General features: G+C 40.6%; 1 protein-coding gene across 5 annotated transcripts; it reads right to left on the bottom strand.

Moving 5' to 3' along the window:
- Positions 1-6,227: 6,227 nt before the first annotated feature.
- Positions 6,228-27,365, bottom strand: LOC136431100 (intraflagellar transport protein 88 homolog). 5 transcript variants are annotated; one of them, XM_066422337.1, is made up of 27 exons: positions 27,267-27,365; positions 26,739-26,905; positions 26,242-26,358; positions 25,964-26,024; positions 25,646-25,715; positions 25,078-25,168; positions 24,208-24,312; positions 23,486-23,703; positions 23,059-23,168; positions 22,507-22,628; positions 22,136-22,206; positions 17,997-18,083; positions 17,411-17,510; positions 15,980-16,066; positions 15,659-15,728; positions 15,167-15,283; positions 14,848-14,956; positions 14,240-14,390; positions 13,723-13,838; positions 13,383-13,435; positions 13,152-13,217; positions 12,615-12,721; positions 11,469-11,492; positions 11,144-11,207; positions 10,126-10,143; positions 7,967-8,113; positions 6,228-7,329 (listed from the first exon to the last, which is right to left on the bottom strand). In XM_066422337.1, the coding sequence occupies exons 2-27, from the start codon at positions 26,883-26,885 to the stop codon at positions 7,202-7,204; spliced, it is 2,556 nt and encodes an 851-aa protein (XP_066278434.1). In that variant the 5' UTR covers positions 26,886-26,905; positions 27,267-27,365; the 3' UTR covers positions 6,228-7,201. The 5 variants fall into 5 exon arrangements, with proteins under 5 accessions (XP_066278434.1, XP_066278427.1, XP_066278444.1 ...); XM_066422330.1 differs by lacking the exon at positions 17,411-17,510 and adding an exon at positions 16,997-17,096; XM_066422347.1 differs by lacking the exons at positions 10,126-10,143; positions 17,411-17,510 and adding an exon at positions 16,997-17,096.
- Positions 27,366-27,425: the final 60 nt, after the last annotated feature.

The following is a 27,425-nucleotide window of genomic DNA, read 5'->3' as shown; positions in this document are numbered from 1 at the left end:
TCTCTGTACTATCTTTTATAAGTGTGAAAATGTGATCAGATTTACTATCACTGACCTCGGGATACTGATCAGTTTACGTTGCCTGTCTTTCATGCAACAAATACTGTAATAAGCACCAGGGACAGGTGTGCTTGTTTGTTTATGGATGGTGTTCAGCACCAAGGACAGGTGTGTTTGCCTATTTGTGGATGGTGTTCAGTACCAAGGACAGGTTCATATTTGCCTGTTTGTGGATTGCGTTCAGCACCAGGGACAGTTGTGTGTCTGTCTGTTTATGGATGGTGTTCAGCACCGGGGCAGGTGTGTGTTTCTCTGTTTGTGGATGGTGTTCAGTCAGTACCAGGGACAGGTTCATATTTGCCTGTTTGTAGATCGTGTTCAGTACCAGGGACATGTGTGAGTTAGCTGTTGTTTCTATGTGTAGATTGAAATAAGCATCTAGTATCAGCAGACATATGATACAAAAGACAACTATTTTGACAAATGACAAAATTGACAACCTTGTAGTTTCATCTGCCATATACCACATTTTATTGCCATGTCATCAAAAGAACACCAACTTAAATTTGGGTACACATTCGCATGTTGAATTACTACAATGCCTATCCAGGAGAGTTATCCCTCTCTCGACTTGGCTTCGTCGTTTCAAGGGTGTAGTCCATGATCAATACATTGTCTGAATAGGCATCAGCCATTCATTTGGCATATGTTGGAAACAAATTTAAAAGTTATGTTATCGACGTAATTACTTACTCACTTAAGGTTTGGAAAACTAAGTTCTAGGTTTCGTTTACCATTGAAAAGTGGATATTTGCAACATTGAAAATGCCCTAGGACTTTTCACTGTCCATTTTTTTGCCAACTACACAAATTTATGACAGGGAGGCTGAATAGTTCGCACATATATATATCAAAATTTGTTAACCATACTGTCGTGATAGAATATACAGAGCTTGAGCATAATCGAACCTGTATCATCGACGATTCTGTAACTTATGTTTTATGAGGGTAATAATGGCCTTATACTCTAAGTTTTTTTGTCTTACCTCAGGGGCGAGGTGGTCCACATTTTGTCTGGCCTCTACCCCTTGACCTGTCCAGCATGGGTCAAACCCTGTCAGGAGTACACTGCACTCCGGCTGGCATAGCTCTCGGGGTCAGTAAGGCACACAAGCCCTCACACCGCTACAAGGCGTGGACATTATGAGGGGATGATAAATCTCATTAATTACGGAAAACAAACTCAGAGCACGACGAAATCCTCAGTGATACCCCTTTCGAGGGTAGAGGGTATCAAAAAGAGGAAATGAGAAAAATGCAAGCGCGCACTTAGAGAGGAAAACAACTGAAAACACCTGATTTCAATGTGAAAACAGTCTTATTTTCCGTTTGTTATCGGTTGATTTGAGTACTTTTTGGTGGGTCTGGGCTGGGCTTTCCCATTTGTTCTTGGTTTGAAAATCGTTTTCGAACTTCATCTCTTCAGTTGTTTTTGGTTTATTCTTTGATGTTTTCGGTTGTTTTTGGGTTGTTTTTGGTAATTAGTGACACCGAAACCGCGAAATGCCGGCGGAATCTTAATTGCACTGTCCCGTTGGCACGATCTTTTGGCGGGATTTCAGGCCAACTTGACCAGGGTCTTCAGTAACCCTGGAAGGCGCCTACGTTTCTTGGAACGTGCAGACTGTTGACTGGCCCCTGACATCGGCTGCTTAGGCACAGTGTGCTCAGCTACTGGATAAATGTGACTGGGCGCAGATGGACCTGCATTGGTGTCAGGAAGATGATCAGCGGACAGCATGTTGATCAGGTCACGCCGATGAATCTTCTCCAAGCCGGATAGGAGCTTCTGCAGAGTTGCCTTCTCTCCGTCCTGCTGTGTCCACTTGCGGAGACCCTGGTAGATCATCTCGACAAGGCCGTCAGCCACGTAGTCGTGGTGAATCTGGTCTAGGTCTTTGTCTTTCAGGCCAAGCCCACGAAGAAGGCGTCTCCAATGTTTCGACTCGATGTTGTCAGCCACAATTTGTAGCTCTTGTGTCAGATCGGCTGTTACTGTCACTCCTTCCATGGTGTGATCTACATATACAAATCGAAGCAATTTGTAAATTAGCGCATTTGCTTTTTTTGCGATTGGTTACTTTGCCTATTTAAAGCTAAAGGATTTCCTGCTTAGGAGGTTCAAACTACCATATTTCTGATGTTAAAATCGACCAATCAATGACAATGTTAAAATCCGGAGGAACAAAAACCCAAGTCCAAGTTAAATAGAAATTTGGGTGTAAGAAATACAGCCATAAAGAACCATGTCATGACCAGGAGGTGTTGGGCCTGAAGAAAACACATATTGGCGTGTGCTTCTAACGTTATGTCTTAATGGCTACGTAGAGTAAATATGAAAACGTAATCATATGATTTATACCTCAAGAGGACCACTGTCTTCCCTTTACGTTTATCCTACGTTTAGTCACTTACCTGGCGTGTAAAAAGTACACTTCGTGGTTTTGGTAAAAAAAAAGAGGAAGTGCTAAGTGCGATATGATGACAAGTTTCCACCGTGCTCGCACGTCTTTCCCAATCGTTTGTGGGGGGAAAATGTGACGATATCACAAGATTTTTACGTTATAACAACTACATCACTGCTAGGATGAAAAGAGCTGCAAAAGAAATCCCAACGTCTACTCGAAATTACGCTAAATGTCTAAAAGCTTACGTTCGATGAGGGGCCAGAAAAAGAACGTCTGCGTTGAGATCAAGATGGTGGAAGTCTGACTCAAGTACAAGTAAACAGGTGTCATGTTTCCGAGTAGAACGTTACGTAGGCGACCGTTTGACGTCATTCTCTTCTTTAGTTACTCTTCGATGCTTGCTGGTCTCGCGACCGTTTGTGCATATGTATGTGTATGTGCGTGTTTGTTTTTGTTTCTTGTGTGTGTAAGTCCTGTGTAATTTGACAGCTATTTTTGTACAAAGAAAACTTTCAGCTAAACAAAGAACACACTGTCACACTGATGTCTCAAAGTTTATTTCAAAAACAGTGTGGACAATTGGGAATTCAAGGATACAACTGAGTTACAGTTACATGTACAAGAGATGTTTTATATCCCATGTCCAACTGCTGTCAAATTTTAACACCATCAGTACTGATTTTTTATGTACCTCGGACACACTTCAGTGAACAATAACTGTTCTATAAGTGCAAAGCCTAGGTAATATCCTCGTTAATTTCACGAGCAAGGATGATACTTGGTGAAACTGGTCGGAATTTATCCCCAGCCAAAATCATACCCTGGTAAAATCATACCCTGGTACATTTTGGCGAGGGGCAAATTTCGGCCCTACCCTAACCTTTAAAAATTTGGTCCACATTTTGTCTGGCCTCTACCCCTTGAACTGTCCAGCATGGGTCAAACCCTGTCAGGAGTACACTGCACTCCGGCTGGCATAGCTCTCGGGGTCACTGAGGCACGCAAGCCCTCACACCGCTACAAGGCGTGGACATTATGAGGGATCCTTGTTCTATATCTTTTTCCTTGCTCTACTATATTCTACTATATACAAAACCCGTCGGTCTGTCAACGGGAATGCCAAACCGCATACTAGTATTTTCGGCATCATGTGATTTCAATAAAGGCCATTGTTCAGCATTCGGCCTGCCTGTTAGACTGACCAAGGACGTTATATATGAATATAAAGTCCTTGGAATTACTGTCAGGGTTTTCAGGAACCCTGGAAGGCGCCTACGTTTCTTGCAATTGGAAGATGTAAAACCGTCTGACATCGGCTGCTTAGGCACAGTGTACTCAGCCGCTGGATCAGAATGACTGTGACTGAACGCAGTCGGTGTATCGGTGTCAGGATGATGTTCAACGGAAAGCACGTCTATCAAGTCACGCCGACCAATTTTCCCAAGGCCGTTTCGGAGCTTCTGCAGATCGAGTTGCCTTCTCTCCGTCCTGCTGTTTCCACTTCCGAAGACCCTGGTAGATCATCTCCGTGACGAGGTCGTTTTTGTAGTCGAGCTCAATCTCGTCCAGGTCGTTGTCTTTCAGTCCAAGCCGGCGCAGGAGGCGTTTCCAATCCTTTCTGATGTTGTCAGCCACAGTCTGGAGCTCTTGTGTCAGGTCGGCTGTCACTCCTTCCATGGTGAGATCTACAAACAAAAGCAATGTGTTAATTAGCGCATTTGCTTTTTCGTTTGCAATGGTTAACTTTTTAATGACCAGGATTATATGATTTGAGCCTTAACAAAACATTGGCGTGTTGTAATGTTTAACGTTACATAGTGATCGTATGTATAGGAACGTAATCATATGATTAATGCACTTCGGCTTTTTGTTTAAAGACCCAAATAAAATTGTATAGATACGGGATAATGTAAACTGTAGGCGTCAGTATGCGTCTGGCAGCCGTACAGAGCACATCAGCGGAGGCCTGGCTGAGACAGTTTACCACATATAAGTTACTCTTCAAGTCATGTTTGAAATCTACAGACAACAGATAAGAAATTGAAGTATGCCTACACATAAAAAAGGCTAATGTGGGGAAGACATTGGAAATTTAGATAGATTTAATTACTCTGACACAACGTTGACAGGGTTGATTTGAAATTTTGAACAAGGTTGACTTCTCCCAAACTGAAAGTTGTAGATAACCTTAGTATATTGTCTTGATTATCCAAGGGATCTTATCTGATTGAAACTTCCTTGGATTATGTGACTTTTTGATAGATATCTGAGCCATTCTGCATGGTTTGATACTGTTCTTAGAAAAACCAGTATAGAAAAAATTGAATTCGCGCGCGCGATCGCTGACAGTTATCATGGTAATCTGTCCCTACTATTGTTCCTGGTTGTCAGACATATGAATTCATGCGGTTATGGGAGTCAATCCAGCCCGCAAGCTGCTGGGCAGTTCACAGTAGGAGCACTTTCTTTATGACTTGCCCTGGGTAAGAAAATCTTAGTGTTTAAGAAATTGGAAGTGCTGAGTGCGGTCGGATCACAAATTCCCCCCCCCCCCCCCAACCAGCAGGACTTTTGTGCGGGAAATATCTATATTTCATAAATATTTTTACGTTATATTCAACATCATCACTGCCAGGGTAACCGGAGTCGCAAAATTAGGGCCAAACTGCGCTCGAAACTACGCTGAATAGTGTCTAAAAGCTTACCCTCGATGTGGGACCAAGAAAGAACGCCTGGGTTGGGGACCAAGATGGTGTAGATCTGACCCAGGTTCGTTAAACAGGTGTAAACAGCCGTTACATTGGGCGCGCGCCTAACGTCACTGGCTTCTTTAGTTACTCCTCCGTGTTTGTTGTCTCGCTGCCAGTTTTCGTACAATAACATTCACGTTTTCATACCAACAGTGTTTTTTTTCACATGGTGAACAAGAAATCTTCCATTATTGTTCAGGGTGAAGTTATGGCCATATGTCCTAGTTATATCATTTTGTGGCCTGGTGTGTAGTTGGTTATGACATAAGCGGATGAACAGTCAAGTAGAAAGGCAAAGTTGTCACAGGAAATCGGATACGGTCTCCAAGCAGATGTTGGGGTAAAAGACCATGGTATTTTCTGAGTAAATGCCTCGCTGCCCTGGCAGTTCCTCACCCCATATAAGCAGATAGGTGAGCAGTTGAGTAAAAGGCCAAAGTTGTTAAAGGAAAACGGACAATGTTCTTAAAGTACTCATTACCTACAAAATATGATGTATACATTATACATATGAATATAGGTGGCGCTTCTACGGGCGGACATGCTTTTACGTGGGCTTCTCGTGCGGCGGCTAACAAGGATCCTTTTTATGTCAACTAGTGACTTCATAGTATAGATCATTGCTGATGTATGTTAAGTTGTCTGGGCCTATCTGGGGAGGTTTCCACTGAATTCAAGCCTAATTTCCAGGTTATTCTAACATTTTACAAGTTGAGACTACACACCCTATCATAGCCTTATCTGCAGTAACGCTCCCGGCCGCCCCCAGAAAAGTTGCTAAAACGAGGGAAATTGACAAATCCCCGAAAAGGCGGAAATTCTGAAAGGCAGGCAAATGATTTTATATGGAATGTATTAAAAGAATGGCATGTAGATTGTATTTCAGCACCAAGGATGGGTATGTTGCTTGTGTGCGGATGGTGTTCAGCACCAAGGACAGGTGTGTCTATCTGTGTGTTAAAAAAAAAAGTATCCAATATCAGCAGATGAATATCAGGCGACCATGTAGTTAAATCTGCCATACCCTATTTTATTGGCATGTCATAAACACAGCATATTAGGTTGGGTAGTACAAGGTACTACATACTTGCAGGTTATACTACAATGCCTACACATGAGAATAATATGCTCAATACTTTTAGCAATATGTAGGTGTATATCACCTACTTATCTGGCATGTTGGAAACTGATAATACTATGTCAACTAGATATATTTTCTTGCTCATTTAAGGAAAACAATGGCTCACAATTTTCTTTACCATTGAGAAGAGTATAGACATGTATGTGCAACATTGAGCGGTGCTAAGAAAGTTCATCATCAAGGTTCTGCAAACTAAGTTAATGCATGACATATCGATACCGACTGGTATAAGTTTATGGTTGGTGAAGTATATTAGCCATTAAATGCACACTTAAACAGCAATCCTAATTAAGGATTGTAAACTGCACGGTTGTGATATATTTTGACCAAAGTCAAACCTGTTCTTGTGACCACCACTTTTTGTTGGTCCCTTAGCCTATTTTCCCCATTGACCTAAGCATTAAGAATCCTTGAATGGTCACTCACTCACTCGCTGTGCATGATATAAACATAGACAAATCTGTCCTTCAGTCTGCTTTAATAATTGCTGAAACCCACCGACCACAAGTAGAACAGAACAAGAAAAACTTACAATGCAATCTTCCAATGTACCTGACAATATACATAAAGTGCATGGGCCATGCGTAGCTGGCTAAAATGAAAGCTTGTATGAATGACATCTATAAAATCAATATTGTGCAGGCTTAGAGATACATGTACATGCTTTTCATCTTAACCTTTAGAATGCTGAAGTAGCCGCTTGGCTACCAATTCTCTATTTATAACAAGGTTAGGCAGCAAGAAGTAGGTTAATCTATTAGATTTTGTGAACATTTCATAACTAGAGTTATACAGATAGATCTATGTTGTAGATTGCTGAAGTGGCTCAGTACAGCGAGGATCTAGTCAGGCAGGAGGTCGTCTCCCAGCTCTTCATCGCCAAACTCGTCCTCCGGCTGCTGGCCGCGCTGGCGTGCCGCTGTCTTCGGTCGCTCTGCAGCCGCGCCGAGCGGGTCAACGTAGGAGGCGTCTGTGGGGAATAATACAACATCCTTCATCAATATACAAGTCCCTAATTTTGAATCCCACATCTGTCAAACAGCCATGTGGTATGCATCTGGCAGTCTGGGGAATGATATAAGATTCTTCATGAATACACATGTATACAAGTCTCTAAATTCAAATCACACAGTCAAACAGCCATGTGGTATAACACACCTAGTGGGTCAACATTTGACAGTGTAAGAGATGATATAAGATTCTTCATCAGTCACTTTCTAGATTTAAATCACACAACTGTCAAACAGCCATGTGGTTTATACATTCATAAGACAAGCTCATCTGCATTTGGGACAGTAGAAAGTGCATTGAGAACTGTTTTTAAACTCCTAAGTGAAGAAAGAACAAGACGGTATATATTAATTTCATAAAAAGTCAATAGAAGTCCCAAAGGGGTCTTTTTTCATGTTTACATGTGAACAGTTCTAGCTTGTACTTTTGCAGTATTTGTCCACCATAGTAGTGTAGCAACCTTGTATTGTTGGTTGGTTTCTTGCTTATCCACTTGAAATAATCATATCTTTTCATGTTAATTTTTAGATATAGTATGATTAATTTCTATAGGAATATGTTGCATGGAATATTATAAGTAAGGATCTGGTACGTACCAACTTCCTTCTTGGTAGCTTCGTACGGCTCGTTGGAATCAGGAAGTCTCATCCGTCCACTGCCGCTACGGGCGCTGCCGCCACGTGACGCGCTCCCAGCACGAGCACTGCCTCCCCTGCTGCCCCCGCTGCCACCTCGACCAGAGTCTGTACCAGTATGCAAAATACCATTATATGCAAGACAATTAGGGCCGTGTATGTTTTCTTACAGAAATCTCAGAAAATTCTACTATCAGTCTATACAGGTGAAACAAATACAGTCAAACCTGTCTATAGCGGTCACTCAAGGGACTGGCCAAAACTGGCCGCTAAGGACAGGTGGCCGCTATGGAGAAAATGTCGATTAATGATGACCACGAGTGACATATTTTCAGTACCCACTGAGATACATTTATTCACCGTACAGTACACATGTAAACATTGCATAGCTAAGTCACATTTTAGAAAGTCGATTGTTGTTCTTTTACTTCTATTATGGGCTTGAAAAAAGAATTATTGTATCTGCCAACTCCAAAATCCATGGCTTGCTCGGGCTTCATGTCTGTACAGATCAGCATCGCCATACTCTACTCTTGATCCTTCGCAACTGCGTCGCTGCAGGCACACGCGTCACCAACGAGTTTTGATCATATGAAACAAAGTCCTTCGCAGCAAAATGCCACCTAGTTAGTTAAGAACAAAATACATGTTGCTCAGTTGCCACTTACTGTTCGTTTTCGACCGTTTTGAAACATAAAATCGTGGCGATAGTTTTCCTTAGTCTGTTGTTGTTTCGCTTCCCGCTTGTCATTATCAGCTTCTACCATTATGCTAATAGGGTACTCAGAAGAAGGTCGCTCTTTTGATGGCTTTTTCTTTTCAGAAAATTGCAATAGCCCAAATTTTACATCATATTTATGTTATTCATATTTCTTTTGAAGCTTTTTGTAAAGTAATTATCCTCAGTGATACTTTGCAGCAAAATAAATTTAGCACATTATACCTCCGAAACAGTGGTGTCTTCCGTTGACGTTTTGACTTTGAGCACCGGGGAAAACGGATATTGGGCCGGCATTCAAACATTTCCCGAACTTACCGCATCAGCTACATGTGCGAGTTGTATTTTCCAAAAAGCTGCCGTAATATTTGTCCAGTCGAAATGCACAGAAATGGTCAATTTTGCTACGATGTACAAACGCAAGCCATGTGAAGAAAATTATACTGACTTCGCGTCAAACCATGGATTTTCTAACAAAGATAAAACATTCTGGATTTCTTTATTATCATCCTATCCATTTGAGTCCACATAAATTTGATAACTGCGTGAAAAAATGAAGATTTTGAACCCGGCGTGCGGTGGCGATGCGGCTTCTACCGGCGCGCCGTGACCGTTACCGACAGTGTTACTGTACTCGCGGGACTGAAAATCGTCTGGCCGCGACCGCGTTGGACAGGTGGCCGCTATAGCCCAATTCTTTATGCTTATTTCAATGGGAAAAATCCAAGGGACCGACAAAAAGTGACCACTATGGGCAGGTGGCCGCTATGCAAAGGTGACCGCTAATACAGGTTTGACTGTATGTTAACCAAAAGACTGTTACATAGTATCTAGAACTTTTGAGAAGTGTAGACGCAAAACATATCATAATCAGACCATTATATGCAGGACAGAGAGCTGTGTATGTTTTCTTGTACAAAACATGTTTTACTGTACAGGTGAAAATGTATAACATCAATCAGGAGTCTATTTAGAACCTTTGACAAGAAGTGTTGAATGGTTCCAAGAAAAAACAAAAACATTTCACTAGTATTTCTAAAGATGTACAGGACAGTGTCTGATACCTTTAATTTGTAGTATCTTGAAACTATTACTTTCATTTTATTTTCTAAGAAATATCATAACAGTACAGGCTTAAACCCTTAACATTTTCCCTCTCAACTTCTGCTGTAACTTAGACATGAACAAAATATAAATCTAGTACATGATGAGTCTAATATAATAAGCTGCTTTACATAAAAATGGATGAACTTGGCATGCATGATGAAGATTACTAAATCGCTCATTTGGCAAACAATGATTTTGTGATCACAGCAAATGATTGAATCATTATTGATCAATGATGGGACCAGAAACAGTCAATTATGACGTTCTGGCCTAGCAGGATGGTTGCTATAGTTACCTGCAGAACTGGCCCTGTCTGCAATGTTACGGGCAGAAAAACACCCATGTTAGCACGAGGCAAGCAGAACACTGCATACATCATAGCTTATATAGGAGCTTGGTGAAACTTAAAGGCCCTTATTGTAAGATAAGCAAAAATTCAAATGACATTTTTCCATTCTTTTGGAAAGACATTGCACAATGAATTTAACTAATTTAAAGTAACTCCAAAATAATTTTTGCAAATAGTACACATGAATATCAAAGGTGTGATTGAGACATGTACATCTAGCTGCGATGAACAGATTTGATTACATCGCAAAAAAAGCTTGACGTCTCTCCTCAAGGTACATTTCTTTTTGCACAACTCAACTCCTTTCTTTTGGGAATGTTTGGACACTTAGTTTGTAACATTTCAGTATAGTGACAAAAGTTGTGGAAAAGGGATACAGGATCTTCAATTTTGGAGCAAAAATCATCTTACAATGAGGGCCTTTAAGAAACTACCAAGTTGAAAGTTATACTGTGAAGCATAAAGAGAAAACTACCTTTATGATTCAATCCTACAAGCAGACCATGCAGAAAGGAGAAAAGCATGTATTGAATACCAATGAAGAAGGTTAGCTCCAGGTCGAGAATGAGTTCAAGATAAAGTTTTGTTTCTAAATGTTACCCAACTAATATTGAAGGTGTTGCTCAAAATAGTAGCTTATTGACTACACACCATGAATAAGGCTATAAATACATGACATTGTATAGTCCTAACTTTTGTGAAATGAACAAGCCATGCCCCTTACAAAAAACTTTGCAGTTGCAGTATTGAAGTTACTTGACAATATCAATAAAAGGCAAAAGAGTTTTACAAAACCAACTTGAAGGAAATAAATATATCAAAGCACTCTGAAGCAGTACACTAAGTTAAATTTAAAGTAGATATTCTTTGTCCTTAGACCATATAAAATGTTCCTTCTACCTCATTATTCTTTCATATTACAAAAATTCAAGGTGTAATCATATGCATGAAAAGATATACGCACCACTCCCAGCGCTGTGTTCCCGTATACCTCGCCCACTGCCGCGACGAGAGCCACTACTGGCACGCTGGAATAAATACAACCAAGAAACAAACAAAACTGTAAGTCTATGACAAACGAGTTCCAGTATGATATAAGTATTAACTCATATCTTTCTTATCAATTGTTCCACCCAAAAAAACTAGAGACCGTACTTCCATTTTGTATTATCTAATGATTAGTAATTACATGTTACACTGGGGACATGCATGTGTTAGTACCCATCATGCAGTGCACCCGACTTCCCATGATGCCCTGGGTGATTAGTGAGAAAAGCCGATCGACTCACATCTCCCCGGTGAGAGCCGTCCTGCTGGAACAGACAGACAACACTTAACACACAGGGTGGGGAGGGGGGCAGGTACACCCCTATGTTCCCGCACACCCTAACCCTAACATAGGGCTGTCGGGACATAGGGGTGTCGGAACATAGGGCTGTCAGAACATTGGGGTGTCCCTAGGGGTGGTAGACTGGGGGGAGGGGGGCAGTTACACCCCTACGTTCCGACACAGCCTAACCCAAACATAGGGGTGTAGGAACATAGAGGTGTCAAAACATAGGGGACTGTCGGAACATAGGAGTGTCTCTAGATGGGGTTAGGGGGGAGGATGGGAGAGGGGGACAGTTACATTCCAAAGTTTCGACACACCCTAACCCTAACATAGAGGTGTCGGAACATTGGGGTGTCGGAACATTGGGGTGTCGGAACATAGGGGTGGGAGAGGGTGGCTGGCTGCCAGTGGGAGGGGACTTAAAGATTTGAAGGCAGACTAGGAAGGGTCATTGCTGGAAGGGTTACTAGTATTATGTAAAACGTTTATGCCAGACTTTTTGCAGTCAATGATGTGGGAGAAAAATAGAACACTTTATGTGTATGGACACAGGGTTACACAATGTTGTTAAGTTGTTATGTTAGGTTTGTGTTACACATGAATTTTGAAATGAAAAAAATTCTAAGTATTACTATTACTGTTATCTTTCTTTAGTTGATTCTAAAGAAGTGAAATTCAATGCTTTTCTTGTCTATGGACAAGAATGAATTCTACTATCATATCTAACCAGGGTTCTAGCTTGCTTGAAATGTTTTTTCTATCATCCCAATTCCCATTGACGGAAAGATCCTACAAAGAGTCTTATTTTTTCTCTCATCTTGTACAAACTTTTAGCAGTTTATTCAAATTTGGACATATTTACATCTTTACACATGGATTTTTGTTGGTCAAGCTTGACGGCATGGTCTAAAAATTTTTTCCATCATATGCAGCAAAATTCTGTCAAATGACGTAATGACAGGTGCTGGCTAGAACCCTGTATCTACATGTAACTCAAGAAATATATTTATCTACAACAAAAAACCAAAGCACAGAAATGAGCAATAAACAACAATGTGCTGTCTTGTTGGTTAGTGAATCTTGCAGTGTTCTGTACTGTTACCTGTTCTCTCAGTTCTCGTGCCTTTTCTGCCTTCTTCAGTTTGGTGGCGTAATCTTGAGCCTCCTTCAGCCCAAGGTCGTTACAAATCCGCACCAGGAACCGCAGACCTGGAGAAGCAAGGAGATTATCTTAGATTACTGGTATACTGATCTACTGGTTGTACAAGTAAGTGTTATATACCTTTTATGCACTTATTATGTTATCTCTGTTATCATACATGTACCTATTGGAAGAAGGAAAAAAGGGAGAGAAAAACGGTGCTTATGTGGAAACATGACTTAACTATTTCATTGCTCAAGATGCCTAGGTGAGCATATCAAATGCAATATTTCTGTACTGCACTATCTTAATAAACTACAAAAATATTAGTTTTTCTTAGTTAATCATGAAATCATCCACAGATTTTTAAAAAAATAATGCATTGTTCCTGACAGAGGTATTTTTTTTAGTTAAAGAAACAAAATTATCATTTGAAATAGGGTTCTACTGTAATACAATTTATGAAATGTTACTGTGATCATAGTAAATATTACTTACATTCCGGATTCTCTGGGAATTTACTGTGAATATCCTTGTAAGTCTCAAGTGCTTGCTGGTAGTTACCTGGCGAAGGAAAATGATAATAAATATTCATAACTTTTCTTACCCATTGTAAAATTTCAAAAATTGATAATTATCACAACATACATTTCATATGGCAATCATAGATTACAAAACAAACAGGACTTTTTGAGCCACTTTTCACAGAGTAAAAGCAGAGTTCCTCACCACTTCTCCTGTGACAACTGGCCACCATCAACTGCCATTTCACCTGGCTAGGTCTGCAGACAAACAATAAACAATAAGTTTACATCTGAATCAGGTACTGTATATATTAGTCAACCTGTATTATTTATCTTCTACATTACACATCATCTTTATACATCATGAAAATTTTAACTTGAATTATTCAAACCTGTCTCACAAAGCAGGCCCATGTATACCATAATTATATCAACCGTAGCTCTGGATCCTAACTTAATAACAGATCTAGATTAGCACTAATGCAAGTTGGCAACAGATATGCTTTTATGACGGCTAAACATTGAAGAATAAAGACAGTACTTACTGTATGACAGCAGCTCGTTCGAAGTAGTGGATGGCTTTCTCACAGAACTTGGAGTCTATATAGTAGGCACCTAGCCACTCGATTATCTCAATGTTGGAGGGGAAATATCGGAAGGACTGAAAAGGAAAACACAAACATTAAACAATTGTGGACGAACCATAGATTCATTTTAGCACACACTGTTGGAGGAATGTTATATCTATGTTGTTGTATAATTTTACGTTATTCATAATTAATCTCCTAATAATGTGTTATTGGGTGAACAAGGCTGAATCGCAAGGGCCTGGAGGCTGCTATGTGCTGACAAGGTGACCTAAATACCACAATTGCCCCAGGTGCGGCCATTCAACTGTATGGTTATGAACTGAAGCTAGGTACTCATTTACACCTGGGTGAAGTGAGGAAAGTCGTATTAAGTGCCTTTCCAAAGGGCACAACATCAGAGCATATCGGGATTCACACCAAGGACCCCTGGGTTCTGGGCCAAAAACTCTACCATTACTTTACCAATGCCTACCTCATAGTGATACTGGAAGGCCTGTGTTTTGTCCCCCTCGTTGTCATAGATCTCTCCCAGCCGGGCCAGTACGAAGGCGTCGGTGGGGACCACCCCTATCAGCTGCATGAACCATTCCGTCGCCTGCGCCGTGTCCTCTAGTTGGTCGTATCTGGCAGCGGTCAAGGTCAAATTCCAACTTTCTTCTAGAGGCACATTTTATACAACTACTTACTTTTGTAGTCTCACAAATGATGCAGTTATCAATAATGCTACATTAGAACAAGTATAACATACCACAAAACGTTGCATACAAAAGTACTAACTTGGGGTGGTACCTATAGCTACCTTCTCAGCCAATCACAGCCAAGCTTTTATCACAATAGTTTTGGCAAAGATCAAATTTTCAAATCCCACATTTATGGTGGTAGCCTATGATAAAAATAAACTTTTATGTCCTTTGAGTTGAAATACTTGGATTTAAGACATCTGATATCTTCTACAAGACTCCAATGCTCAAAAGTTTCAACAGGAATCCCTTAGCATGTGTTACAATAAAACTCTTTAAGTTTAAGATAAGGATTGTATTCACAACAAGTCTTAAGCCATGAGTAAGTCTGGAAGGATACAGGTCAGCTATCTGGTAGATAACCTGGGCACTGTTCCTCAGGATGGCGTGGAGCTTAAGAAAGCAGTCCAGGGAGTCTTCAAGACGTTGTACCTTCTTGTAGGTCAGACCTGGGAGATTAGGAAAACAAGATCTATTATTAAATCTCCTTCCTGGATAAAACATAGATTACAACAACAGACATACAAATATGCCTAGTTAGGGCTTATCATGCAATCTTTTGATAACCAGTTAGCGTTAGAATCTAGAATAATCTGACAAAGACAAACAATAATGTGAATCTTAAAACGTTTGCGGCAAAACTACCAGGACAAACTGACCTAAGTTGTAGAGAGCCTCCGTGCACGTGGAGTCGTTCCGTAATGCCTCCTGGTAGAACTCTCGCGCCCGCTCGTATTCACCTTGCATGAACACACAGTTTCCCTTGTTGACTAGGGCTGAGAGGGGAACAAATGAAGAAAATGTGAAGATAATGTTTAACAATATAAGAGGTCAGGTAAAAGAGTCAACATTATCCAAGCAAAGTTACATGTTCAAAAACCAACGAATCAATGATGGTGAAAACACACTCAGTCAAAATGGGACAAGTGACAACCTCTACATAAGGACCACCTGAAAACGTGATAATTTTTCCCATTGACACAAGCATAATGTGTCAATGGGAAAAATTGACACAGTATCCTTTCTATAGTGACCACCTGTCCATATAGACTGGTTCCCAGATTGGTTTTCTTGGGCAGTTTCGACTGTATCATACATCAACAGTGTGGATAATAATTAGCATGGAGTAAAAACACCTGTGTCAGTCTCACCTGAGGGGTTGTACCTGTCCGCTGTCATGGCAACCTCAGCGTACTTGTCTGCCTGGCCGACCTCATTCTCCTGTAAATATAACAACATTGTAAAATTTAGGTGCACAGAAAAACATTTTTTGGCTGTACAACATAAAATTAAGTACTAGTAGCATGTCAGCAAAACCTAATCATAAACCTTGATGCCACTGGATGAATCTGGAATCATGTAACAAGCTTCAAACTTCTAAATGTCAAGAATATATTGTATACTTACTACCTTTGCTTTAGGATTACAACACAAAGTCTTGGCACACCTCAAGACACTATCCTCAGACTTACCAAGAAGTACAGGAAGGACAGGTTAGTGGCAGCCGTGGACGCCACCTTGGAGTCCTTCTTCTCAAACGACTTCAGCGTCTCAACAGCCTAAAACAGGAGAAAGTTTTCATCAACATACCAGCACAAACACTTTCAGTTTCTACGGTAAAAATCAACACAGAATCACTAGCAAAAAACCATGTGATTTAAACTAGTGACTGTTTAAAAAATAGTAAACTGTCAATTTCACGTATAATCAAATTAAGTGCTGTCAACATGTTGTGAATTCTGTCTTCTTTGTCAAATTGATATAAGATATAACAAGAAACCGGTCAAGATGAAGAAACAAGTTAGACTGAAGTGAACGAGTGAGAGAACTAGGTGGGTGGGGAACTAGATGAAACTGAGGGTTGTTCAAAATGAACATACGCTCTATTGTGAGTGTGACTATACAATCATGTGGCCAGTTGTAGCTTTGATCATGGCATAACCAACGCCTTACTTTGTATACTGTTTGTTAGTGTTTGGACCTTAATCTAGATGCCATATTTGCATCCATTGGCAAAATCATAGAAGGTCAAGGCTATAGATGATGCACAGAAGGCCTCATGAAATAAAAGGTTCTTTTCTTGATTAACAAAACCTAAAGGATACAAGATGAAGTCATTAGACATAGTGGGAAAGACAGATATCACACAGACTACTTATTTGCCTCCCCTGAACAATATATTTGATTCTATCTGTAGGGTCTATTCTTGGACATGCATGAATCTATTCTTATACATTATATATACTAGTATGTCTGTCATAGTGCTAATTCATGCTTTTAAGAAAATAAGAAATCCTGACAATAAAGTTCTTGATGTAAATGATGACAGAAAATATGATTCCTATTGTCATTCTAAAAGTTGCTGTAGAACAGTTTTTGGAAGAAGTTGGAAAAAGAAAGACGTCAGGCTGAAACAGAATTGAAGGGTCATCAGGCCTGTCAATGAAAGGTCGGTAAGGGTCGGGGTGAAAGGTCAACCACCACCACACCTGGTTGAAGTCCTTCTGCTTCAGGTACATGATGGCTTTGTTGATCTCAAGGTCGTTGGCCATGTCCAGGAAAGTGGACGTCTTCACCTGCTCTACACACCTGGGGACACAGGTGAGAACCATTGTGACATAAGGTTAACATCTCAAGGTCGTTGGGCATCTCAAAATCACTGTTCATCTCCAGGAAATCTGCATGATCTTCACCTTTTTCCTGAATAAGAAAGGGCAAAAATTCTCATCATCAGTTCGCGGGAACATCTGATGGTTTGTGGGTGTAGCGTGCCCGTACATTGCGGTGATGCAAAAAGCAATGGCGGTAACAGTGTCGGAACGCGTGCGCTGTGTTAGTCACAACACCCCACCGTCACCTAGCCCAAACGAGAACGAACAAGCAGAGAGCTCCGGTGCGCAAACCTCTTCCACGTTCTTCTTGCGGAGGAAGCACATGGCCTTGTACATTTCCAGCTCCTGCGCGAGCTCACAAACCATCGAGTGTTTCACGTGGTCTACGCACCTGCAACGGAAATATACATTCTTTCCTGTTTCACACACAAACTATAAAAAACATACGTTTAGCTTCTTGCTTCGTGATTTATAAAGATTTGAAAAATCAGATGTCATGTGTTAAAATTGAATGGACAGTGCAATTTCATTGTAACTAACCTCAAAATATGCTGGTATATTACAAATTTATTTTGACATTTAGCATATGTTGCATTTGCTGTTCGCATCTTTTGGCAATGGTACATAAGCGGTGATTGCACTAATGGTACACAGAGTTTTGAGCTACAATGCAATGTTTACGGCAAGAAAATACACGAAAGATATAAAATCTATGATTTTTACATATTGCTTCCCTTACAATAGTAATCACCATTATGACAATTATTTACTCACAGTACAGAAAAGCCTTAATCTAGGATGCAGCTCAAGAATTTTCATTAATATTACAGTTAATAGAAGCAATATCGAAAATGCCTCATACAGAGACGATATTTACCAGTCGTAACCAGCTGCGAAGGAACCCTCGATGGCGGGCGCAATCACTTTGGCTGCCGCCATGATGCACTTCTCTGCGTACGTTTTCCTGAAAACGACAACATGATGGAATATCACAGTCAGCACTAGAGAAAGAGACAAACATCAAACTAGAACTATCAGCAGTTCACATGTTGATTTGCTGTACATCAATACATTCGTGTGTGCACTGTTTTAATCATGTGGGCTACTTGATCACTTGTGAACATAAAAAATAGCATTTGATTATCAAAGTGTCAATAAGAAATCAATGCAGTTGAACAAGACTTAGTCATAACAGTTAACCTATACATACTAAATGGAAAGCAACACGATGGTCAAAAACTAGTCCAAAAATTCCCACTCGTGGGGCATGAATATTGATGATTATAACATGTCAATCACGCTTATCACCACCGGCAACTGTCCGTGATTGGTTGACGCTTTTACAGGCGGACCGCAGTAATGTTTACCTTTTTATCTCCCCCCTGTGGCTTTTGCCGCGAACCGTCCTATTCATATGCGTACCTGTAGTCAGTCTCAATTGTCCGTACATAGCACATTTTAACAATGCCAAGTGTGGGCATGATTATTTCCAGAATACTGTTGTTGAGAGAGAGTGGTCAAAATGCCCATATACAAGTGATACAAAGCTGGCGCGTGGCTGACAAAATCGAAAGGTTTGTGGTTTTGACGGCCAGGCGGCAAAATGATGATTAAAGATGGCGCCAGTGGGAACAGACTACTGTATTAGGGGTCGAAGTTTTCCTGTTAGCATGATTGTTTTCTTCATGAAATAGTAAACATGCCCACGTATTTGCTGTTACAGAATTTTTTGAATAAATGTATTAATAATTTCAAAACATTTGACTCCATAACGAACCCAAACTGAGGCGTATGTGTTTCTTTCCCGAAGAAACTAGTTGCCCATCCTACGAATGAAATATCCCAAGCGGAAGTTTGCCTATTTGTAAACAACTCTACCTAGCCGTTTGGGGGTGACAAACTCTTCATAGAAAACGGCCCGAAAGGCCAAGGAGGTTATATAACCTCCTTGGAAAGGCTAAATATTTCTTAAGACTTGCCGAATATCTTTTACACAGAGACGGAAAATATTCAAGGCAGGAGAGACGATTCAAAATCCCACAATTTTTACTTGTTTTCGTTCACAAATTCAGAAACAACAAAGAGCACGGTATCAGGACAACTCGGTCCATTTCCAACTCGGCCCATCGCAAATCTGGTCAACTCGGCCCATCGCGGTGGTCAACTCGGCCCATTGCCGTGGTCAACTCGGCCCATCGCCAAATTTCCACACAAAAAAAACAAAAACAAAAAAACACCTTCTAAACCACAACCTCATGACTGCAATTTTTAATGTTTACCCGCCGTATCATGGGTAGTAACATACATGTACATGTTAAGTAACAATGTCTCCTTGCCTAATTGTTAGACAACTTCGACTTGTTGAGGTTTTTGGAGCTCCATACCGCTGGTGCTTTTGATAGGCAATCAACATAATTTTCATAGAGACCATGTTTTTTGTCAGAAAACTTCGAACTGTTGACTTAATTTGAGGTTTTTGGAGACCCATACCACCGTCGCTTATAGGCAATCAACTTGATTTAATTCAGACCACGTCTTTTTGTCAGAGAACTTCAAACTGTTGACTTTAAGGTTTTGGGGCCGAGTTGACTAGGGAGATGGGCCGAGTTGACTAGGGAAATGGGCCGAGTTGACTGGGCCGAGTTGGTAATGGGCCGAGTCGTCCGACATTCGAAGAGCACTTACTTGCTTCCATAGTGACAGTCTCTAGACTCTCTACTCAAGCCAAGTACACATGGAACCAATTTCTCGGCTCCATTACAAAAAGAGCACAAATCAGGGAATACATGACCAGAACTAAACATAACGTTTAACTAAAAATCAGAAATTTAAACTCGAAAAATTTGTGTGATACAAAATGTAAATGTTCTGGATTGAACCTTGATTGAACCCAAGCCGCGTGTAAAGCCTTTTGTCTGTAAGTAACATACTTGTATATTTCTGTTAAACTTATCCGGCACCTTCCAAGAATAACCTGTGTACTGGAAAATATGCTCTCAGTCGTGTTTGTACTGAAATATTTAACCGCCGTTTGAAAACGTTCCCGTTCAAAAATAGTCGCTAGCCATTTCTTTTGTTCTTCCGGAGCATGGGTAAAATCAAGACACAAAGTAAAAATCAAATGCTAATATACAGCAACCTCCTTGTATACAGAGACAGTTTGGACGGATTTTTCCATCGGTGCTCAATTTGTCGATCGACCTTTCTTTCAAGTAGAGATAATGACGAGCTGGCGTTTGTACTTTTCGGAAAAAGTTCTTTGTAACAAATTGCCGACGCCTGAAGTTGTTGACATGGAAAACGTCATTTCGTCGCAGCATGGTGAACAAGAAACACAAACACCTTTTATTTTCAGGACATATATGTTACCACACCATACATTATTTGATGTATGTTCCATTTATCAAAGCATCCTTCTGTGAGGAATGAATTGACAAGATATATTGTTAAAATGTAGAGTACAAACACACAGCTCTTAAGATTTCCACCCGCATTACAGTAGACTGTCCCAATAACTAAATATGGCGTCGTGGGCGCCATCTTGAATGCTCGGTATTCTGCCCGGCCGTCCGAACCCAAACCAAACAGACCGACTTTTCCATGATTTCCCACCAGTTATCAATAAAAAGATGAACATCCCCACAGCCTCGTCATCGGCAACATTTGGGTCGTTTAGAACTGTCGCAAATCAAGTTCGTCACGGTCGCGAAAGGCAAACTGCGACGGCTCCTTGCTCCGGCAAAACGCTAACATTCTTGTGCCAATTCGCAACGGGGGGAAAATCGGGATCGAAAGAAAGCGGCTATCATGAGCCAAGAGGTGTCTTGTAGGCCCGGTCGTTAACCGAAGTTTGACTGTACTAACAAATTGTGTTCTGTTTAACTGTCTCACAATAATACAAGGTATTGTAAGAGAACAACGAAGGCGAAATGAAACATGCCTAGTAATGTAGGATAAAAACACAAGCTCAGCACGTATATAATATAATCTAACCTCCACAATCGTTACCTAACCAAAAATGAATCACTGAGCGATAAAAAATTAAGCTGTAACTTGCGGGACAAGAATACTGAGTACACACGCTGGACGAGTTCACAACTTGAAAATCGCGCCCAAAGCGCAGGTAACAAAAGGGCGATTTGCATGAAAGCGGCATCGAAAACAATGGGGCGCTAATAAGGCTCTGTGATCCAGGCCGACAGAACTCATTATAACTCGACAACATGTTCTCAGCCCCGCGTGGAAACTATAACATAAGGGTAATACTTATTGGTCTATATCTTCAGAATTTACAGTAAACTTTTTTTTAAAACACCACCACCCAAAAGAACAGCCCATCGCCGCCATCTTGGCTTATTTGCATGTCGTCTGGATTCGGCGATTTGGAACTATGGGAGAAAACGTACCGCAAAATTGTCCATATGAGTTAAAATTGCAATGACATCAAAAATATTCCATTCTGACCAAATTCAAGGACCAACATTGAATTAATATAGGCTTCAATCGATGTTTGATACATATATCTAAGAAAGTTGACTGTGTTAAAGGTCAAAGTTTATTAACCGGAGGTGACTCGTAATGCGTCCAGGGACGCGGGAATTTTTCTTGGTCATATCCTACTCTCTACACATTCTTAAAGCCAATAGATATTAGTTTTAACTGTTTATTTTTGTTTTATATTGTAACCATCGGATCTAGCATTAAACTGAGGGGTATTTATATAATTTTTATCCGCTGCCGCGTGGGCTCTGTCGCCCAGCGGGTGGGTGGAGTACAGAACAATAGGCTCTGAGAACAAACAGCTAGTGTTTAGACCATCGTGCAAGAATAAGCAACTAACTGAAATATGAACTTCATAACTATGTGTACAAATACACTGAAAAAGGGATATGACACACGAGACTGAGTGTATTTATTGCTGCAGTTTTCCACATAGTCACTAGAGGGCATTGTCAATATTTTGCTGAAACACATCAGGTACAAATGTATGGATGAAAGAAATAAAGAAGCACTTACTTTTCTCTCTCCATCTGTCTTAGGGTGTCGTTCCTTATCACCTCTAGGATCATGTTGTAGTGCTTGTCATCCTGGGGGGGGAGAGATGGAGGGGGTCAGGAAAGATAGGGGGGTCAGACAACTCTATTCTTAGACTACTAGTACTATCCCTTCCCTTTTGTCTACTGGTAGTCATACACATACTAGTACTTGTATCCCTGTAAATCTCATACTGGTTGATTTGAATTTAGGAAGACAATCATACAAATTCAAGATTATCAAACATAAAATCTAGACTCATGATGTTTTACAAAAATAAAGATCCAATGAAATAGAGGAAAGCTTGCCATCATGATATAACATTGTGTGGTGTTGTCTTGTGGAGTACTTACAGGATGAGGCAGATATTTGTCCTCATCATCAATGTTGAGCGCACAGTTGAGCAGCCGTTGGAACGTCTTCTTCATCTTCTCACGGTCCCCCAGCGCAAAGTAACACAGGATGAGGTTAAACCCTGGAGGGGAGAGGCACAGTTACTAGTAGTACAGTTGTGTTTACTAGTCCAGGATTGAAGCTGTAAATAAATCATTGGATAATACTAAAAAAATTAATAGATACATTGTTGCTGAACATTATGTAAGAATTACAGACTAATTCTCAAACTAGTATGACTACAATCAATGTTTTTTTTTTCATTAATGACAATTCTGACTGATTATTAGTTTCTTTCTACATGTGTATCTATGCAATCTCTATAAATAGTTTCATCAGGTTGGTCACTGGATAACAAAGTTTTTTGTACACAATCTAAGTGTTTTACCTAGCTGACATTTTGGTGACATCTATCACCTTCCTCCAGGCAATACTGACTGGTTTGAGAACTTTGTTATCTATGAACAATCTATAGCATCACCAACACACAAGCAGTAAGAAAAGTGCCGTACCAGACTTGAAGTCAGGTTTCTCGTTCATGACATGCTCCAGGGTGGTCACAGCGTCGGAGTACTGCCCCATACGGATAAACACCAGCGCAATGTTCTGCATGATACGCGCCCTGAACAATATGGAACACAATGTACACTTTAACAATGGACTACTGGTTACTGAACACCAACTGCATTGTGTATACTCTGGAATTGTTGACATAAACACAAAGGCCGGATGAAGTTTACAGGAAATTCTGTTATCTAGTCCTCTGTTTTCATGTTTTCTATATAAACTTTCAATCTGTTTTGTAACCCCACTCCTTATTATCAATTAAAAGATTAAAAGTTTTATCAAATTTAATCACAAATTCAGAATTCTGGTAAATTTTGATGAGCGGATACAATTTGGCATTTGCACATTGCATCACAAAAGAAGAATTCTGACCTCATCTCCTTGTGTGCAGTTGGAACCTGGTCCAGCGCCATGCGGTAGAACTTAATGGACTTGGCGTAGTTGCGCTGCTTGAAGTAGATGTTCCCCATGTTGACACGCAGACGGCCCGCGTTACTGAACATCTTGTTCTTCACGATGACCGTGTACGTGTTCAGAGCCTCGTTAAACATCTCGTTAGCTGCATACTGATTTGCCAGGTTGAAGAGAACCTGAAAGAGTAGAAGATTATGATTGAAGCTACTCTTTTTTTTTAGTATAGAATTTAAAAGTCTACTACACTTTTTGAAACGTTACTAAAGGCACTCTTGTTTTTTTAGAAGAAAAAGAAATAAAGAGCTAAAGAAAAGTTAGCTCTTTTCAACAAGCACAACAAACAGTGGACCACAGCTTAATGTCCCATCCTTGGATTGCCCCTTTCCAGTAGTGTGCACGTCGAGTAAGCAACAACAGCTGGGATTCGAACTCCGGAGCTCTAGATCCAGAGGCAGGGTCACTAACCAAAAGACTACAATGTCGTACATGTATGCTACCCTATGATAAGAACTTGACAGCAACAATGTTCCAGATGTTCTAGATTTTTTCCATGTACGCTACCACAGTACAATGTATCACAGTTATCTCACCCTAGCCCTGGGCCTTCTCCCCCGTCTACTTTGCCCCTGATGGGGTTATCTGGGGTATAAACAAAGTTGAAAGAAAGAGAGATGTCTTACGGAGTAGGTGAGATCCAGGTTGATCTGTTCGCCGGACGCCAGCTGTTCACGTTGTCGGACGAGTTGTCTCTCCTGACGCCCCGCTTCCTTCGCCTTTTCCAGCGCCTGATTGGTCAAGAGTAGTTTGAACAGTGTTAAATTCTGACAGTGTGCCATTCATTAAATTTGTCGTATGAGTACCCCGCTGGGTTTGTACCTGCGACCTACCAAATGCACATGGTAAGCACTCTGCCCACTAGAATATTGCACCAGTCATAAAGCAACCAGTATACACAGACCAGACTGAACTTAACTATTGAATGTGGCCACGAGTAAACCATGAATGCACCACATATGTACCATGTATGTACCATGTGTGGAATCTTCTCCAAGCAGATCTATTGGTAGCAAGGCAGTATCAAATGTGTGTACCATGTCCATACATGTGCAGGGCTCAAAATTTATTTTTGGAAATAGGTGCACTGGTACAACCGACAAAAAAATTAGGTGCACAGAAAAAATTTTAAACTAAAGTTGAATGTCAGCAAACTAAAGTTGAATGTCAGCAAAACAAAATTACCAAGTTTAACGCTCTTAAGAACTACAATCTGTAATTCTATAGCTAACTAGATACATCAAGTAGAATACAACGAAGGGTAATTTTAGCTATTCTGTCTAAAAGTCAAGCAAGTCAAGATACTTACATTTCAAGAGTATTTTCTGTATACTAGTGTACAATAGTACCCTTACCTTATAGCCTACAAAAATATCTAGGTGCACCAGTGCACCCACAGTCAAAAATTAGGTGCACAGCTCCACTTTTGGGTGCACACAGGTGCACATGCACCCACTATTTTGAGGCCTGATGTGTGTACATGTACATGTACTTACCAGACTGAACTCAGCTCGACTGTTGGCCATGCAGCTCTCCTCCACCAACTCCATCACCTTCTTCTCCAACTGTTTCACTTTCTCCTCAGGGCTGGGGAGGGAGGGAGGCAAACAGATTGGTGAACTCTTCATTGTCAGTGCTTTATTTTCTTTCAATCTGTACAGATTCATAGTACCTGCACTGAATTGCATCGTAAGATTCGTAACTGACTGCGATTTAGATACAAATGACACATCCAAATTCCAATACAACAGAAAGGCATTGCCTAGGATACCAGTATCTACATTTCACTCCTTATTAAGTTTGTAAAGGGTAGGGATGGAGGGAAATTATCCTGCGTTTGCTCACAAATGTTTCTAGATTTTCCTTACTTCCACCTTGGTATTGGAGGCTATTTTGTCACCAGTGGTAGTAGTATCCATTATTAGTAGTATCCAACAGTATAAACTTAAACATAAACCAACTTCTCAGTTGAAACTAATTTCATGATATACAAATTGTTCTGTCATTATTCCCTTTCTTAACTTTTCTTTCTTTCAATTCTTACAGAAATGTTTCCAGACCCACCTGTCCTCGGCCTTCGCCTCCAGCGGTGGTGCCGGGCCCTTGGCTTGGTTCAGGGGGTCGAACTGCATACCTGCAATAAACACAAGCACATTTATTAACCTTCTCCCTGCTGCCTAACTCTGTAACTAATTAGGGAATAGGGTGCCAAATGGCTACTTAAGATATTAGGTAACTGAAAATCTTCAAATGTCAAATACAGTGTTTTTACCTATCTAAGACAATAAAACTCTGAGAACAATTTTAGGTAGGAAGGGAATTACTCTGATATAAAGAGAGAACTTGAATTCATTTTATATAAAGCTGACCACCCCTCTTTACCTCTTGGCGCGGACGAGTAACCAGCTGCTCGCACTGCTGTCATGGGACGTGCCACTCCCTCCTGGGGTGGGAAAAACGTCGGAACGAAAAACATAAGTTTAGATATCACGTAAAGACTATAAGTATAACAGCTGGGAACTTTACTTTAAAAAATATAATCTAACATTCAAAAAGAACTTCAGAAGTCTTTTCCACTATATTCCTTGATGGAAGAGAACTTTTTATTAGATTGAATGACAATCCTTTAAACAAACTGTGCGTAGTACTGTACTACTGACCTGCGCTCCTGTGGTTGGACGTCCCATGGACGACACCATGCCGGTCTTCATACGCTGCGCCGCCGTCCCTAACGGTCGCGGCCCTGCACCCAGCACAGGCTTCACTGACGCAGTCGGCTGAAAACAGACGTCAAAGTTGTAATCATAAGTCTTAACATCCTCTTGTCTTAGCGATAAAGAAAAGATTCATCGTGCTAACTTCTCTAATACAGATAACTTATACAGATATGGGTCAGACACTATTCCTGCTATGAGAATCCCATTCAGGAATAGACTCATCACTGTATCAACTTTTCTTTTTATTTCATTGTTAGAATTCCAAATCTCTACCTTGAGTTTAGCAAGATATTGTTGCAATGAAACTAAAATGAGTGTCACTGACGAAAGATAGCAAATGCTACCTGAAACGTCTGAGAGTTTCCAAAATCCATCCAGTTTCTTGAATACTTCTAGTAACTGTTTTCTTGTACATTGTATAAACTAAAAACTGTCCCTACCGGTGGCCTGCGTCCATGGCTGGTTTTGACCGCCTGTTGGAAACCTTCGTCGTTGTCAATGTCTTCATCGAACTGCGGGTTGTAGTCATTATAACCGGTGTAGATGTCATCCTCGTCCTCCGGCACTAGGTGCACATTCCGCATCATCTTGGAACCCTGAAGTTTCTCTAAAAAATATACAAACATAGAGTAAAGTAGAATCTTAGGACAGGTATTTTAAAAATAATCCTGCAACTATAAAATTTCAGTTGGGATGCTATCTCTCGTGATGCTGGTCGTGAATCTACAACGAGTAGGCATCCATAATTTAGGGTCAGGAAATCGCAAGAAACCTACAAAATAAAGCGATGATCATAAAGATTTTCTGTGAGGTCTGCTCGCCCCCCTCCCCACCTGTCAACCTTAAAATTTCTCGGCGTTTTTACGGTTCAAATACTATATTGTGTCCCCAAGTCTCTACTCTAATACAATGATCTGGGTGGTGAAATCACGATGTGCCATGCACGTCGATATCTAACTCCAACTTACCGACTTATTGCCAGAAAACCGGTCCCCTGATCAGAGATGACAGTCTTCACACAAACTTTTCGAAGCTAGGTATTTCTCTTCCCGTCATTCCAAGCGGCTGTCTCTATGGTATCAATAACACTGAAGCGACGCCTACAGGTCAGAGAAATTACTGCACCC

This window comes from Branchiostoma lanceolatum, chromosome 1, assembly GCF_035083965.1.
Source record: "Branchiostoma lanceolatum isolate klBraLanc5 chromosome 1, klBraLanc5.hap2, whole genome shotgun sequence".
In the NCBI taxonomy this organism is placed as follows: Eukaryota; Metazoa; Chordata; class Leptocardii; order Amphioxiformes; family Branchiostomatidae; genus Branchiostoma; species Branchiostoma lanceolatum.
The sequence above is the reverse complement of the archived record's forward strand: the minus strand, read 5'-3'. Positions and strand labels throughout refer to the sequence as shown.

What these genes read in the sequence shown, in the direction of transcription:
- LOC136431100 (XM_066422337.1), bottom strand. Translation starts at nt 26,885, where the DNA reads ATGATGCGGAATGTGCACCTAGTGCCGGAGGACGAGGATGACATCTAC. An exon ending in GTCGAGCTGAGTTCAGTCTG is followed by an intron (nt 24,313 to 25,077) that starts GTAAGTACATGT and finishes TTGACCAATCAG; the next exon opens with GCGCTGGAAAAGGCGAAGGA. An exon ending in CAGTTGTCACAGGAGAAGTG is followed by an intron (nt 13,218 to 13,382) that starts GTGAGGAACTCT and finishes TTCCTTCGCCAG; the next exon opens with GTAACTACCAGCAAGCACTT.